This window comes from Pteronotus mesoamericanus, unplaced genomic scaffold (assembly GCF_021234165.1).
Source record: "Pteronotus mesoamericanus isolate MK-2021 breed Mesoamerican mustached bat unplaced genomic scaffold, CSHL_Meso_final contig_84, whole genome shotgun sequence".
Taxonomy (NCBI): Eukaryota; Metazoa; Chordata; class Mammalia; order Chiroptera; family Mormoopidae; genus Pteronotus; species Pteronotus mesoamericanus.
The window spans coordinates 3,160,382-3,175,908 of NW_026555267.1; the positions used below are offsets into that span (position 1 = coordinate 3,160,382).

At 40.7% G+C, this 15,527-nt stretch overlaps 1 protein-coding gene across 2 annotated transcripts in view; it reads right to left on the bottom strand.

Annotated features, from left to right (window-relative positions):
• CA10 (carbonic anhydrase 10) overlaps window positions 1-15,527 on the bottom strand; it is a 440,279-nt gene that overhangs the window by 372,638 nt on the left and 52,114 nt on the right. For both annotated transcript variants that reach the window (XM_054585427.1, XM_054585428.1), the window contains one exon: window positions 586-660. In XM_054585427.1, coding sequence (XP_054441402.1) covers window positions 586-660 — 75 coding nt within the window. The remainder of the gene's footprint in view (window positions 1-585; window positions 661-15,527) is intronic.

Consider the following 15,527-nt stretch of genomic DNA (forward strand, 5'->3'; position numbering starts at 1 on the left):
AATCGGGATAGGAGTAGGAGGACAAGGCCAGGGCCCTCCACCTTGCTCCTCAACTAAACTGACGGTATGTTTCTGGCTCCAAACGGTCCTCAGTTTTCTCTCTCAATGCTGACGGCATCTCCTTTGCCTGTTATTTTTAGCTGGTGCTTGGCCCAATCTGCTAAATCCTGACCACGGATGCTCCTAAAGTGGCATCAGGGGCAGCATGCATCCCAGCAGGCCTCTTTGCCATGGTCAGCCTTTCCAGGCTTCCTGTTTCATTAATATTAAGAAATGGCTCTTTCTCACTTAACCAAACTCCGGCAGACAGAGCTGCAACCCTCGATCCTTCATCGCCCTCTCGCTGATAGCGCCCCCTGTCGGTGGAAGGACCTTGTGATGGGGACTCCGATGGAAAAACGCAGTCATGGTTAAATTGCCGCTCACTCAATAAGCGTTCTCTGGATGGTGTATTCATCCAACACATAAGTCGGACTCTGCTGCCTTTTGCAATACATTCCATACCATGTAGTAAGTGCAAAATTTTGGAAAAAAATATATTTCATTCAAATTATTTTCTTAACAATAAGAATAAATGTCCTTTACCTGGAACAAAGCTTCCCTGGACCACCTCCTTGTATGCCCACCAGCCTTCATGGATTTTTGGTGAATTCTGTTGAGCTAAAGGAAAAACAAAGAAGAGAGATTAAGATAAAAGCAGTAAAGTGCTGTGTCCCGGCTGCCTAAGCAAGAAGGGTGAATATACATACGATAATCCTTTACTACCTAAAAGTCCTACTAAATAATTCAACAGCAACCCTTTCCCTCCTTTTGTTCAATTAGATCATCAACCTGTAAATATACTGTCATAGAATGTTATTAAAAGCGCTCATGATATTTCTATGTAAGAGAAATAGCCCGTGATTATGTATTTAAGCCTATTTGAATTTCCCTCATTTGTCTCTACCTCTGACTCACCTCTTTTTCTCACCCACCCCATACACACAGACCCAGAGACACACACAGACCACAGACACACACCCCCTCTGCTGGAACTGAGAAGAGGCTGAGCCCATCTACACGGCAGGCAAAAATCCTACCTGTATGTGGAACGCTTAGGAATGGAGAGGTAGGGAGTTTGCTGAAGGGGCTGCCCTGGAAAAGGGAGGGTGCAATCAGCCCGCTCTCCTCAAGTCCCATGAAAATGAAAATAAAACTAAAAATATAAATAATCATGGGGAAGGCTTTTGACATCCTAGGGAAACAGGGCTGAAATCCCAAGAAACTGGAACATTTCATGAGGATCTGTGAGCTCATACTGACATGGCCTAAGAATAATCTTGGAATTTATGACAGCTGATGGCGGAACTGGGGCAATTCCTCTCCATGTGGGTATGCATCGCCCACTAAAGGCGAGGCACACACTTGTGCTGATGCCTTTATTAATTACACTGCATTCATACTTCAGCTCTCAGTCACAATGCAGGAAAAGAATGTAATTTCAACCATACTTGTAATTTGGCCAGTACGCAGTAAACGTTAAACCTTTACTCGAATTTCTTTTCTTTAAATCTTGCTTTTTTTTCAGTCTCCCTTTTCAGACTCATCATTCTGGGATGGAGAGAATGGTATAGGCGATGGCTTAGAAAGCAATACTTTGTGTAGAGAGAGGATTTGCTGAATTCCTTATGAGCTGCGATTGCTTAGGTCCAAGTGCCTTAATGGTAGAAAGAATATATGTTTTCTGCCTATGACAATAAGACCCTGAGGCTTGCAGCTATGTGATGAAAGAGGGTTTATGATATAGGACAAGTAAAAGAGAAGCCAACTTCCAGAGCTGACAGTAGGGCTAGGGGACTTTAGAAACAAATACATGAGGGACAAAAAACCTATTTAAGGCTCTGGAAAGATACCACATTCCAGGTGCATCAAAGTAGAGTGAATTTCCCAGGACTTGGACTTCCCATGTGGCATGGATAGAACCCAGATGTTCCCATAGCCCTTGGCAAGATCCTGAGGCAGTTGAGTTGAAAGCCAGTACATCTGTTCTGGGGCAGCAGACAAAGGGAGAGGCTGGAGGGGTTCCGTCCAGCCAGGGAGCCAAGTGGAAGAGTCAACAGATCTCCAGGTATTAGTAGCCCCAGGGAATGACAAGGAGATGTGAAGTCTGTCAGGAGACCTTCAGCCCTGACCAAACCAAGATACTAGATTGAGAGTAATAACCTTGCTAAGTTCACCAAATAGGTGAACAAAGGACATTTCTCTAGAGGTCAGAATGATTTTGATTCTCCTGCTGACCTTGACACTGCACAAACCACCCTCATCTTCCTTCGCAACTCACCTTCCTTCCCTCTCACTGGAGGGTCCTCACAGGAGCCAAGAACAGAATCTCAAAGGCTTAGGAATCTGTGAGATCAGTTGTCAATCACCTAATGTACTCAGACACAGTGGCCCTTTTTTGAAACAAGTGCTTTGTCATGCTCACCTTGATGATAATTAAATTAAATTCATAGACAGTATATCCCAATGGAAAAAAATTTAAGCTAATTCTGCTGGACATGGAGCATGTCCAGGCCTGGAAAAGAGAAAGCATTTCTGAAAGCTCAAGGGCATTGGACTGTGGACATCACCTACCAGCTTGTCATCAAAGGCTAGCCAGGACTGATTTTCCTTACCAAAGACAGGAGTTTCTGAGTTTTATCAAAACTCGCCAAATTTTATCCAGTCAGGATTGTTGCCTGTCATTTGAACAACTTAAACCTTAAATACAGCCTTCACTTTTTCCAGCTACTGGGAAGCACACTCTCTTGCATATATTTCATCATTCTAAGAAAGGAGCTACGCAGCACTCAAACAGGTTGTTTTATATTACATTGTTTTTACCAAGTAGTTTTACAAAAAATTCGTTTACAGTATTTGCACACATTCATTTAAAAAAGTCAACATAGTGCTTTAGCTATAAAATATAAAGGAGAAATAAAAGAAATACAGTTGATGATGATACATGTTTCAATGTGCACATGCATGAGCATGAAGTACTAGAATAGACACTGGCAAATTATCGTCTGTTGGCCAAAGGTGGCCCCCTATTTGTTTTTGTCCTGTCCAAAAGCTAAGGAGGGTTTTACATTGTTAAAGCTGGAAAAAAAATCAAAGAATAATAATATATTGTGACATGTGAAAATTATATTAAATGCAAATTTTATTGCCGAGAAGTTCAATTTTATTGGAGTATAGCCAATGCCCACTTATTTACATAGTTACAACAGAGACTGCTTGGCCCACAAAGACTAAAATGCTTCCCACATGGCTCTTTGCTGAAAAAGTGTGTTGACTGCTAACTTACACACATAATTTCAAAAAAAAATCAATGTAATGCTTTACCTGTAATATAAAAGAGAAATGCAAAGAACATAATGTAGAATAAAATATATATTTCAGCTTGTAAATACTTGGGTATGATGCACTGGAAAATAAAAGGAAGCAGTTGGAGTTTTGATTGAAACGGGTACAAATTCCACAGTTATATTGCATTGAAGATGCCAGAACCCACAAGTAGCATTGCTCTCAGTGGTGTGATTTTCCAAAATAGTGAACAACTCTTGGCAGAGTTTGGAACAAAAAGAAGTACCCAACTTTCCTTGATTTATATACAGTATTTGTACCGCTGAGGGACGGGGTATATTAAAACTATGTAAGAAATGCTCTGTGTTCACATGTAAAATGCATTTTGATTGAAGATTCAGATAAATATAACAGTTTTCACTCACCTGAATGTCTGCTGAAATGTGGGGCACTTTGTCATTGTTTGGAACTGTCTAATGTGTTGCAGAGTGTACCTCTGTGCTCTCTTGGATGGTGCTACTTGGATTCTCCTTCCTTAAAACGATCTCAAGTTGCCTCACCCATTTCCAAATACTCCTCCAGGAACAGTGGCGCCCCTCTTGACAACTGCTGACCTAAGGGGACTATTTTTAGCACTGTTTATACATGCTAAATGAGATGGAGTAAAGTGTATGTTCAACACTAATCAGAGGATAATGTTTTAACTAAATAGCTAAAAGATACATCTTACCCTACGTATCTGAATTGTAGTACCGTGTGCCACCCATTACATATTCATATATTTCTTCCTACTTTTTCTTGCCATTTGTCCACATCCTTACGAAACTCTTTTTCCACCAAAGGATAAAGGAGAGGAAAAAAGAAAAAGCAAAGATGCTTGCTTTTAAGTTGGCATAAAAGGGAAAGCTAATTCTTATGCAACTGAGTAAGATGACTAAGTTTTCAGATTTTAAGATACATTCATATTCTCTCTCTGATGTGTCTGTGCTCACACCCCCCCCCATAAGGAACACCTATCAGTCTGCTGAAGCATCCATTTAAGAAACCTCATTTGAAGGAAATGAAGCCCCTGGATAATTAAGAGGGTTGTAAGTAGCGAAAGTATCACTGAAAAGCTCTGTTCCATCCAGAAAGTTGCAAATCACTTCACTCTCTTCATTGGCAATCATCGCTTCTTCGGCTACCATTCAGAAATGGGCTTCTGTGATTTTAGCAGGTGGCAAGGCCATCGGGCCGTCTGAATCAAGTGCGTTGAAATGACAGAGCTGCAGAGTTTTCATTACTGCCTCTGACATTCACTGGGAAGGACCCAAATTCACCTGCCAGAATCAGCCTGCCTGAGTGGGGCCCATTGGATGTCTATCAGTTACAAAATAACGCTTGCTGCAGGCCAGTGCTGAAGAAAATAAAAGTATTTTATGTAATATGCTTTCAAATCTCCTTGTATGCCCATTTTGGATATGTACTGTTCGGCAGGTTGAAAGAAGAGCATGTTGAAAAGGTACCTGGCCCTGCCAGGTGGCTCGGTTGGTTGGGAGCACTGTCCCCATACACCAAATGGTTGTGGGTTCAATGCCCAGTCTGGGCACATACCTGGGTTGTGGGTTTGATCCCCTGTCAGAGCCTGTATGGAAGGCAGCTGATGGATATTTCTCTTTCACATTGATGTTTCTCTTTCTCCCTTCCTCTCTCTAAAATCAATTTAACAAAAAATATCCTCAGATGAGGATTAAAAAAGAAAGAAAAGGTACCTCATTTCAGGTTCTGCTACCATCCTCAGAGCGGCTTGTTTGAGACAGAGCACCTGTAGAAGTACTGGATTTCCCTTCTAACTCCTGGCCAGACCCTCAATGGCCATCTTGTTGTTTACATCTGGTTTCCAGTGAGAGGACAGCTGAGTGAAGACTCCTCAGAGCCAACAGGTGAACACAAGCAGCCTTAGTTCTGCTGCGCTCTCTGCTTCTCTTTGCTGATGGGTCGGGATTTCTTTATTTAACATGCAACCAGCCCCTGGAGAAAATCCAGGTGCCTAATCAAAAAATCATGTTGACAATAAAAGGTGTCATTATTGCTACATGAGGAAATATACATATTAAGGGTCCCTCTTGAGATAGTAAACAAAACTTATTTCCATTTGATTCTCCTTTTTCTCATTGTGGCCGTCTGAGAACTTGTGAGCATCAAAGGGAAACTCAGAATTCCGGGATTTTGAAACACAGAGTTCATGGCTCCAATCTCTCCCTGTACCGATGGGGAAACTGAGGCACAGAAAGGGGATGCCAGTTAAAAAAGTATGGGGTCTTAGGACAGGAGTCAGAAAACTTACTGTAAATGGCCAGAGGGTTAATTTTGTAGGCTTTGAAAGCTATACTGTCTCTGTCCCAACTAGCCAATTCTGCCATTACAGCATAAAAGCGGTGTATGCAGTGTGTACAGAACTGGATGGGCACGGCTGTGTGCCAATAAAACTTCATTTACAAATCTAGAGAGATCACTAGATTTGGCCTGTGGCCACAATTTGTCAATTCCTGTCTTTGAGCAAAAAAGGGTTTTGTCATCTATTTATGCTCCTTACTCAAATTTTTAGAAGTGAGCTACTTTAAAGAGAAAACCAAAGAATTTGAAAATACATGTGTTCCCAATGACATGTAAATGATATCTGATCAATAAACATTGGGTAAAGTATGTGCAATATGAAATCTTTTCCAGACTTCCTGAAATTAGTCTCTAGAGTCTACATTAAATTCAGTAGGGCCTCCTCCCCCCTACCCCCTCTTCCACTGAGCTAAACCACCAAAGTTGGGGGGCCTCATATAAAGACTGCCCACAACCCCATGCTGGGTTTTTCACACCAAGTCCATAAAGCACATTTCTGGATGACTCCTGGGAATCTTACCTGTTTCCATAGATAAAGTAATTATATTTTCACCAGCCAATTATTTCACATCATTTTGAACTCTCTCTCTCTCTCTCTCTCTCTCTCTCTCTCTCTAAATCCTTATCACAAGCTGCATGCCAGAGCTAAGGAACTTCACTAACTTAGGTACAGAGAAAACACACCTATGAAACATCTGCATAAGAATATGGCAATGGTCTCTTGACCTGGGAGAAAAAAACTCTAGAGCAACGGCCGCGCATGCCCTGGTGTGGTAGGGGACGAAATGGCACCAGAGGGAACAGGGGAGCCCTCACCAAGGGATCCAGTAGGGAGAGAGAGACTGCTTAACAGAACTCCACCCATGAGTCAACATGCAGCGAACTGTAAGCATGCACATCGCAAAATGAGCTTCCAAGCCCTGGGTCAGTACAATGATACCTGTGCCGGATGGTTTACAAAAAGGAAAGATGGTGTCAAATCCATGGGAAGGCAACTGGAGCACATCAGCTGCTATGGTTACTTGGTTTCCATATGATAGTAGGAGCCCTGAACAGCTGTTTCCCCATGAAACCGCTTTTCTCACCTGAGGAGTTAGCGCAAGGAAGGAAGCACCGAGCCCACTGGCTCAGGAGAACCCCGATGCTGCGAGGTGACAAAGTCCTGCTTCCATGGGATGCAGGATGCAAAAGTATCACATCCTCTACCCCAAGGCCTTCCCGTTTTCCTGTTCACAGCCCGTTCTGCCTGCTCCATGGGAAGCAGGAGCACCAGAGGGACGTGATGACGTCCTGAGTGCATTGCACGGCGCCCGTGTGGCCTGCTGGCATAACGTGCTTCTCCAAGTGCTCGACTTTTACGCCACCAGGTAGGTCTCTCCCTCTTCCATGAACCCCTGATATTATGTTATCCTACATGTTAGCATTTAGATAATGCCCCACACTTATCTGTTTCCATGTCATTCTTTCACGCTAGCTGGTAACATTCTTGAGGTCAGGCACTGTGTCTTCTTTTGAAATCCCATTACTTATGCAAAGCTTGGTACATATGAAGTGCTCAATACAAGTTCGGTAAGTGCATGAAAAATTGCAATACAGCTTAAGCAGCCCTTGGACATTTTAGTCCACATCCAAAGATTGTTGTGATGATGCCTATATTTGTAGTCAGTGGGGATGTGGGCAAAAGCGTTGTCAAGTTGGGTGACAGGCCCACGCTTGCTTGACAGATTGGAGAGCACCAGGAGCTAGCTCCCTGCCTGGGGAAACGAAAGCCATAGAAAACTCCTTTATTTAGTCTAATGTGTTTCATTTAAAAACACAGGGGTAAATCCTGGGGGGAAGGAATGCCATACTTGAGAGTATTTACATCTCTGCCCTTCTTTACCTTTTCTGAAGGTGTGAGACAAGGATGAAACTCCTTTCTATTCTTCCACTCTTCATGACCCAACTTACCATAAATGCTAGAGAGAACGCGCAGGTCACCGAGAACTGTGCTGGCTACCTGGGTGACAAAGTGATCGTACCCAGGATGGGTGTAAGCTGGAATCCCCTTACGCCTCGGGCCAGAACCTAGCAAACTGACATGGAAATTATACAATACTTGTGCTGGGAGAGAAAGAAAGAAAATGCGTGGTGCTGAATCAGCCTTATTACTCTCCCCCCAAAGGCTGAGAATGAGACATTGGCATTCTAGAAGCTCTGCAATCTAGAGGATTTACCACTTCTCTGATCTCATTTCCCATGATCTTTACAAAATTTCTGTTCTCCCTGATGTTCCTAAGTATACCATGTTTATTATTCTCTCCACAACTTCACTCAGCTTTTGTTCCCTGGAATTCCCTCTTTATCTATTTTTTCAAGACTAGTCTTACTTATTCTCAAAGCCTTATCAATTCCCACTCTTTTCAAGAAACTTCTGATCATTCTAGCGCCACCATTATCCCTCACCTCTGTGAATTTTGAAACTTTACTGTCTATTCCTATTTATCGTTTTCATTAATTCAACAAACATTTGAGCACCTATGACTCTAAGTCAGTATTCCACACATTGAGAGTACGATGCTCCATTTTCCAAGAACTTCCATTCTAACAAACACAGAAAAAAGCAAACAACTGAATTCAACTATCAGGAGAATATTAGATAAAGTACTGTGCAGTGTAATTTCAGAGGTGAGGTAATAGAGTGACTGGAAGGACACACTAGGTTGTGTGACAGTGATGACCTTTGAGACTATGACACTTGATCTGTGATTTAAATAACAGAAAAGATCTAGCCTCATAAAGGTCAACAGTGATAGTATTTCAGATGGATTCAAAAACCTTAAGAAGGCAGGAAGGAGTTTGGTTTTTTCAAGAAAAATATATGGTCCCAGGAGACACGCAAGAAGGGAAGGTTGAGATGAGGCTTGATGATGTCACTAATAGTCCAGAAGATAATGGTGGCTTCCACTAGGACAGTGTCGGTGAAAACAGGAGGGGCTGGACCCTCTGTTTTTCACAGGAAGAGTGAATAGGACATGGTGATGGATTGGATGAGGGGAATTAAAGACCACAGGTGAAGGATAACTCCCACCTTCTTTGGCCTAAGTGACTATGTTGCCCGTCATTGAAATGACAACGGAGACTGAGGAAGGAGTAGCTTGGGAGCATGAAGTAAACGAAGTCAAGAGTTCTGTTTGCAATGGCCCATGAGCTTTATGGGGAGATGTCAAGTAGGCAGGTGGATATCAAATGAGTTTTGAGAAGTCAAGATGAGATACATGTTTATGACTCTTTGGTATATAAATGATATTTACAACAATAAGTTTACAAGAAGGTACCAAGAATCATGTGAAAATGTGTAGCAAGACCAAAAGGGACACAGAATAGAGCTCTGGGATGTTAACTTTATTGAATTTTCTGTTTTTAACCTATTGTCTTATTCCTGTCCAAGGTCTCATCCAGGATCTCACATTACAGTTAGTGAGTTGTCATATCTCTTTAGTCTTTTCATGGCTGCAACAATTTCTTCATATACTTTTAATTTGTATCTTCCCATAGTCCTACCTCCCTTACTAAATTAAAACTATGTCACAGTTAGATGTGGTGCTTTGCTATAAGGCAACACACAAATAATAGGTGCTCTAGGCATAGTGTTTAATACACGTTTGTTTAATAAATCTAGGAAGGGGAGAAAGACAGAAGCTACACTTAGAAATGCTATTTACAAGCGTTATAAGAATATTCACCTTCAGACTCCTTTTCACTTTTTCCCTGAAATGAGTTTAGTGACAGTCCCTAGATATTAAGAACCATGTAACTTCAATCATAACAACAGAAGGACACAAAAAGGGATAAAAAGATTATCTCTATGTAATTGTAAGAGGGTAGCTATAATTTTGTTGCCTGCTTCTCTTACCAACCATAGTTATTTTCTCCATTCTCTATTTAGTGTGTACATAACAGCCCTTTCAGTAAACCTGCCACCATTTCCCAATTATTCCCTTCCTATTGGTCATCTGCATACTGGTACTGACTTTTTCAAGCCCAGAACTTCTCCTGCTTCCCCCTTTTAGAATCTTTTTGTAGAAAAGCATGACAAAATCAGTGTGGATGAACAAGGCAGGTGTGTATTCAAGTTACTTTGTAAAAAAATTAGGTCAATTTGCATTGCCATTTTAATGTGATTGCTTTTTAATGGAAAATATTAGGGTAATTTCAAAACAAATAAATAATGACACAATAATGCTAACCCACTTAAAATTAATTTTGACTTCTGAGAAACAGGCAACTAAACACGAAGCATTCTAACTCTGTCCAATGAATGAGTCTCTTTGTCACAAATTCACGAGATGAACATTTCATCAAAATCAGGACACATTTTGTATTTCATGTTTTTTACTTAATCATCTTGTAATCAGTTACAGATGTTATTGTCCATGAATGTTATAGATCAATTTGGTGGTGAATCTATTCATGTTTTAAGACAGAGAGATGAAACTTCAGACCACCAAAATTCAAATCCATGCCCAGGTTCCCTCAGCCTCCCATAATTCATAGTGATAATTAGAATGTGTGTATGTGTTGTATTCAGAGTCCTAAAAGGGTATTGATATCATCAACCTATTTTAAACTACAGTTGATAAAATTATTGATAATTCCTAAAATCAATGAGTTAGTCAATTGAAGGATTAATCTCATTTCACACAAAACTTTTAATCACAACTAGTAGCTTTGAATAAGACTAAAATCTCATATCTCTCCTAAGCTAGAATTCAGTGAGGCTAATTCAAATGAAAAGAAAGAAAGCAAGCAGAATTGTCACTATCTTTTGAGAGGCAGTGTGTGAAATAATGGAAAATATATAGCAATCTGGAGTTTCTGTAAGGCTAACTTTTATTAAACACTGTGCCTAGTATAACAATTATACACATTGCCCAAATGTACTACTAAAGTTTGTGTCACTTTGGGCAAATAATTTAAACTATCACCTGCTCAGTTAAAAAAAAAAAAAAGCCTACAAACCTCAGTATCCTTATCGAAAATTAGGAGTAAGTACCTTAAAAAACTGCTACAAGGACTTAATATGCTAAAGTATATAAGACAATACTTTGTTCTCAATAAATGACATCAATTACTTTTATTATTTGATGTCAGTGGTGGTGATATTGGGGGGCAGGAGTGCAGAAAGAAGAGGCAGAAAGGGAATCTGGCAAAAGGAAAAAAGTAGAAAATTGCCCGGAAAAACAAACCAGAAGCTATGGCACAATTTTTACTTGAATCTGGTTGAAATTTAAAAAAAAATTATGCCTTGAAGCATTGCTGATCTGCATACTCCCTCCCATAAATTCTGAGCCAACTCAGGGAAGGAAAAAGACAGAGGGATAGTTCAGGAGCCCCCTGAGGACACTTGTGACATTTGCAAGTCAAAGTACAGTCACTGAGGAACCTGTGGAAACAGAAAAGAAGACCTGAGGAAGAAAACAAATGATTCTGGGCAACTCAGTCAGGGAACCTCTGCTATTTGTTAGGACTAAAACTAAACAAAGACTGAGGCCCTTTGGGACTGCAGGAATAGAGAACAAAAATAGCCCATTGGAATGAATTAGCTATGGTGGGCCACAGGCCAGATGCTAACCTTCCTTAGGCAAAGGCTAGGTGGTTTTATTAATTTATTTTTTTAATATACTATGAACTTAACATCATTTTGTCCTTCTTTCAGAGTCTGATAGACTCGGTATTGGCTGATCTTGCATTACATGACAGGTGCTGCAACATAATTTACAAGTGGGAGAGCCAGTGAATTATGAGCGGATCTTGGCCATCCAGACAAGCCAAACTAGGGTTCCATTATTAAATAGCAAAGATGAAAGCGAAGTTTGGAACCACTGAATTATTGAATTACTGGGAGAGTTGTAACTAGAAATACCTGATCATTCTCAAGTCAAGAAAGACTTGAGCCAGTCTATCAATGAGAATGACTGAAAAATTTGTATGTCTCATCTGGATTTTTCATTCTGGATCCATCCAAACTTTCCAGAGCCCCTAAAGAGGGTGGCATTCTTTTCTAGGGCCTGGTGAGCACTGTAATTGTTGTTTGCTCCTGTGGCAAAGATAGTGTTAATAATCCCCCAATATCTGTTTTCCTCTTTTTCTTAAACGAGAGTGTTCCTGGTTTTTAGTAAAGCCCATGGCTTCCCAGAATAACAACTACATCTCCCTATCCCCCTTGTAGCTAGGTGTGGACATGTGACTAGTTTCTTACCAATTATGTACATTCCATTTCATTTAAATCCAACTCCTTATTATTTAATTCAATCCAATGCAATCCAAAAGACAGTTAGCATGTGTTCACTGTGTTTGAATAGCTATTCTGGACTTCTATTTTGTAGAGGCTCAGAGTTCAGTGAGAAAAAAAGAAATGTCTTTAATGTATTTAGGCTAATGTTTATACAAAGTATTTTCTAAGATAATGCTAGTGATGATAATGCTAGTTTATCTGCTGTTAAATATAAACTCTAAAATCTCAATAGCATAGTTCAAGTGTACTTCTCACACGTGCAAAACCCCAGACTGGTTTTCCTGATTGTTGCATGGCTCTCCAATTCGGGACCCAGGCTCCTTCCAAATTGTGGCTCTGCTATCTGCAACATACAAATTCAAACCACATGCTGTGTACATCAAGCTAGATGGGAAACAGCATGGGACACTCTCCTTTTCATGGCCCTAAGCCTAGAAATAATACTAATTGCATTTTCCCACATTTCGTTGACTAGAACTTATTCTCCTGAACATACCTAAAAGTTACAGAAGCCAGGGAAATGCCCAGCTATGGACTACACAGGGGTATTTGACTGGATAGAATGAAGGTAAATCTTGAAGAATCTTCCACAACCCACAGAGATAGTAAGGAAATTTAAGGCTTCCCCTTTTTCTAGAATGGACAAAGAAAAGGAAGAAATATGTTTTGAACAATACACAGCCAGGCCCAGGCCATGTAGCTCAGTTGGTTGGAGCATTGTTCTGTGCACCAAAAAGTTGCCAATTTGATTCCCAATCATTGCACATGCTAGGTTGAGGATTCGATCCCTGGTTGGGATGCTTACCAGGAAGCAACTGATTGGTGTTCTTCTCTTACATCAATGTTTCTCCCTCTCTCTAAAATCAATGGAAACATCCTTGGGTGAGGATTGAAAAAAAAAAAATACACAGGGTGACTTCCGATTTGCCTAGGATTTCCTAGAATACCCTTGTTGCCCCAACATAATTATAAACAAGACCTTCTTTTACTCTCAAAGGTGTCCCAGTTGAAAATGTAAATTACATAGTCATCTCTATACATAGCAGTCTAGGCCAAAAAGAACTACAGCCATTTGGAAGAATCTACCTGGAGGGCATATAGATCCATGTCAGATCACCCACATGTTGATGACTATTTCATCACATGTGTTATTTAACCTAAATCAGGAGTGTGTAGCTTCTCCCTCCTCACTTATACCTTCTCTCTCCTTCTCCCGCTATCCTCATCACCATTTGACAGCTGACAAATCAATCAAACCAATTCATTTGACCCCAGAAAAGACCCAATGACTAGCAACCTCATGACCCAGATACTTTTTTTATATTTAAATGTTATATGTAAAGAGGTAAATGTCAACAAAATAAGTTTATTAAAGGTTCAGAAGGTAGTAAAGGCTGAGTTACATGGGGGGAGGGACGCCACCATGTCTCTGAGCAACCTTTGTGCATCTGTACATATTCAACATGGCTCCCGGTGCCTTCTTCAACTCCTGTCTATACAGGGAGAATGGCTACTGGAATGAGTTGTACTGTACGATATTAAATATAATAAATTATCTTATAAGCAAATTATCTAATTATATTTCATTTCCCCCTAAATGGGCTAGCCTGTTCAAAAAAATGAAAGTATGACATAGAATTATAGATGTGAAATCCTATTTTCCACCCCTTTGTTTATCAAATGGAGGTGCTGAGACCCAGAGGAGTGCCAGCCTTCAGAAAATTTACCACAGGAAGCTGATGCTGGGGCTCAAGGCCTCTGGGGCTTAAACTGCTGCTCTTCCAATGACACACAAAAGGAATTTTAAATGAGTTGTAAAGGGAAAGATTAGTTGTCAGTTAAACGGAACACCCAACTTCAGTTATTTGGAACTATGAGTTCAGTTGTCAGCAAAGCCCAGGTTTTCTAATAACATGTGCACCTATTCCACCAAAGAAATCTTTAAGGATGAGATTTTGTCTTGTTAGCCTGCAGAAGAGGGTCCTGGGACAGAACGTGTCCTCTCTGCCTAGGAAAACCAAGTGGAAGAAGAAAGTGACAAGTTCCAGAAAACTTCTTTTGTTCTTTAATCATCCACCTCTAGAACTCTTAGAGATGTACTTTCAAGGTTTACTCACTTGTAAATCAAAGACAGATTGTTAGGAATGAAAAGACAGAATCTTTGGGGGAGCCTGCTTTCTCTGAGATCCTTTTTAAAAATTAATTTCTAAAGGAACAAAGGCAAATGTACTTTAAAATGACTGTCCCCCCCCCCCCCAAACAATAGGTTTTCTCAAATTTCTGGGAATGCCAAGAACATCCTATCTTTGTTAATAAACGTTACACACGGGCATATAACAACAAAACCAAGAAATGAAAAGAAAGAAAAAGCCCTTACAAACAAATACTTTTCTAATCATGGAACCGAGGCAGAGGCCATTCCTAACAGCCAGAGCACCCTCGGCTTTCAGAGCAAAACTCACCAAGCACAAAAGTGGGAAAATAAACTAAGGATTATATAGAAGTCAGTCAATACAATGCTTTCTTCATCCTGGCCAGGTTTCCCCAGACCATATTTTGTTTAGAAAGTAAGCAAATGCTCTTTCATCATTAGGTTAATGCTCTGCAATTCTACAAATCCACTTCCTTTGGAACATCCAGGGTCATGCAATTGTGAGTTTCAAAAGGTGGCCACAACCAGACAGAAACAGTCTGTGCGCTGCTGAAGCCAACACTCTGCTCTAATTTCCAAGGTCAAAAAGGCAGGATTGGAAGATTGAAGGAGTTTGCATGAAGTACACCAATATTGACCTTAGCTGAGTCTTTTTTTGTAGTTTGTGTACATGTTTGTGTGTCCCTAGTATATGCACACAAGGCTGTTAGATGAAGAGATGGTGGCCTTGGTGAGTGTACAGTGTGAAGGTGTAATCACAGGGGTCCAGACAAGCTGATACTAGGTTTTGGCCTTGAGTTGAATTCAAAGGTGTCCCTAGCAGCCCAGAGTCAGCCAAGAGAAGAAATAGTAAATCATAATAGCTAATAGTGAAAGAGCTTTTATACATAGACACCACTAAGCACTCTGTATATATTGACTCATTAGGTTCACAAAGACCCCGTTTAGTGTTAATACCACAGCCCCCACTTTATAGGTTAAGAAAGCAAAGAATCAGAGATGTCCAGTGGTTTGCCTGAGGTCCCCTGGCAGCAGGTGGTGCAGCTGAGATTTACACTTGACCAGGCTGGCTCCCCGACCCGTGCTCCTAATCACTACGTTTACTTCTTCTCAAAAGTTGGAGGATAAATTCAAGGTTTTTCTATTCAGAACTGTAATTGAAAAAAAAAGAAGAAGAAGAAGAAGAAGAAGAAGGAAGGAGAAGAAAAATTCATCAAATGCCAACGGGGTAAAACAGGGCTTGAAATGGCAATGAGCTAAGTGGTCACCAAAACTGGAGAACTTGATTTAGAAAGAGTGGGTGGGAAGCGGGAGGGCTCTGGCAAACAGCTCAGACCATGTTGAAAAATTCCTCCTGTAAAGACAGAATTTCAGGTGGGCACTCAAAGTCCAAATCAC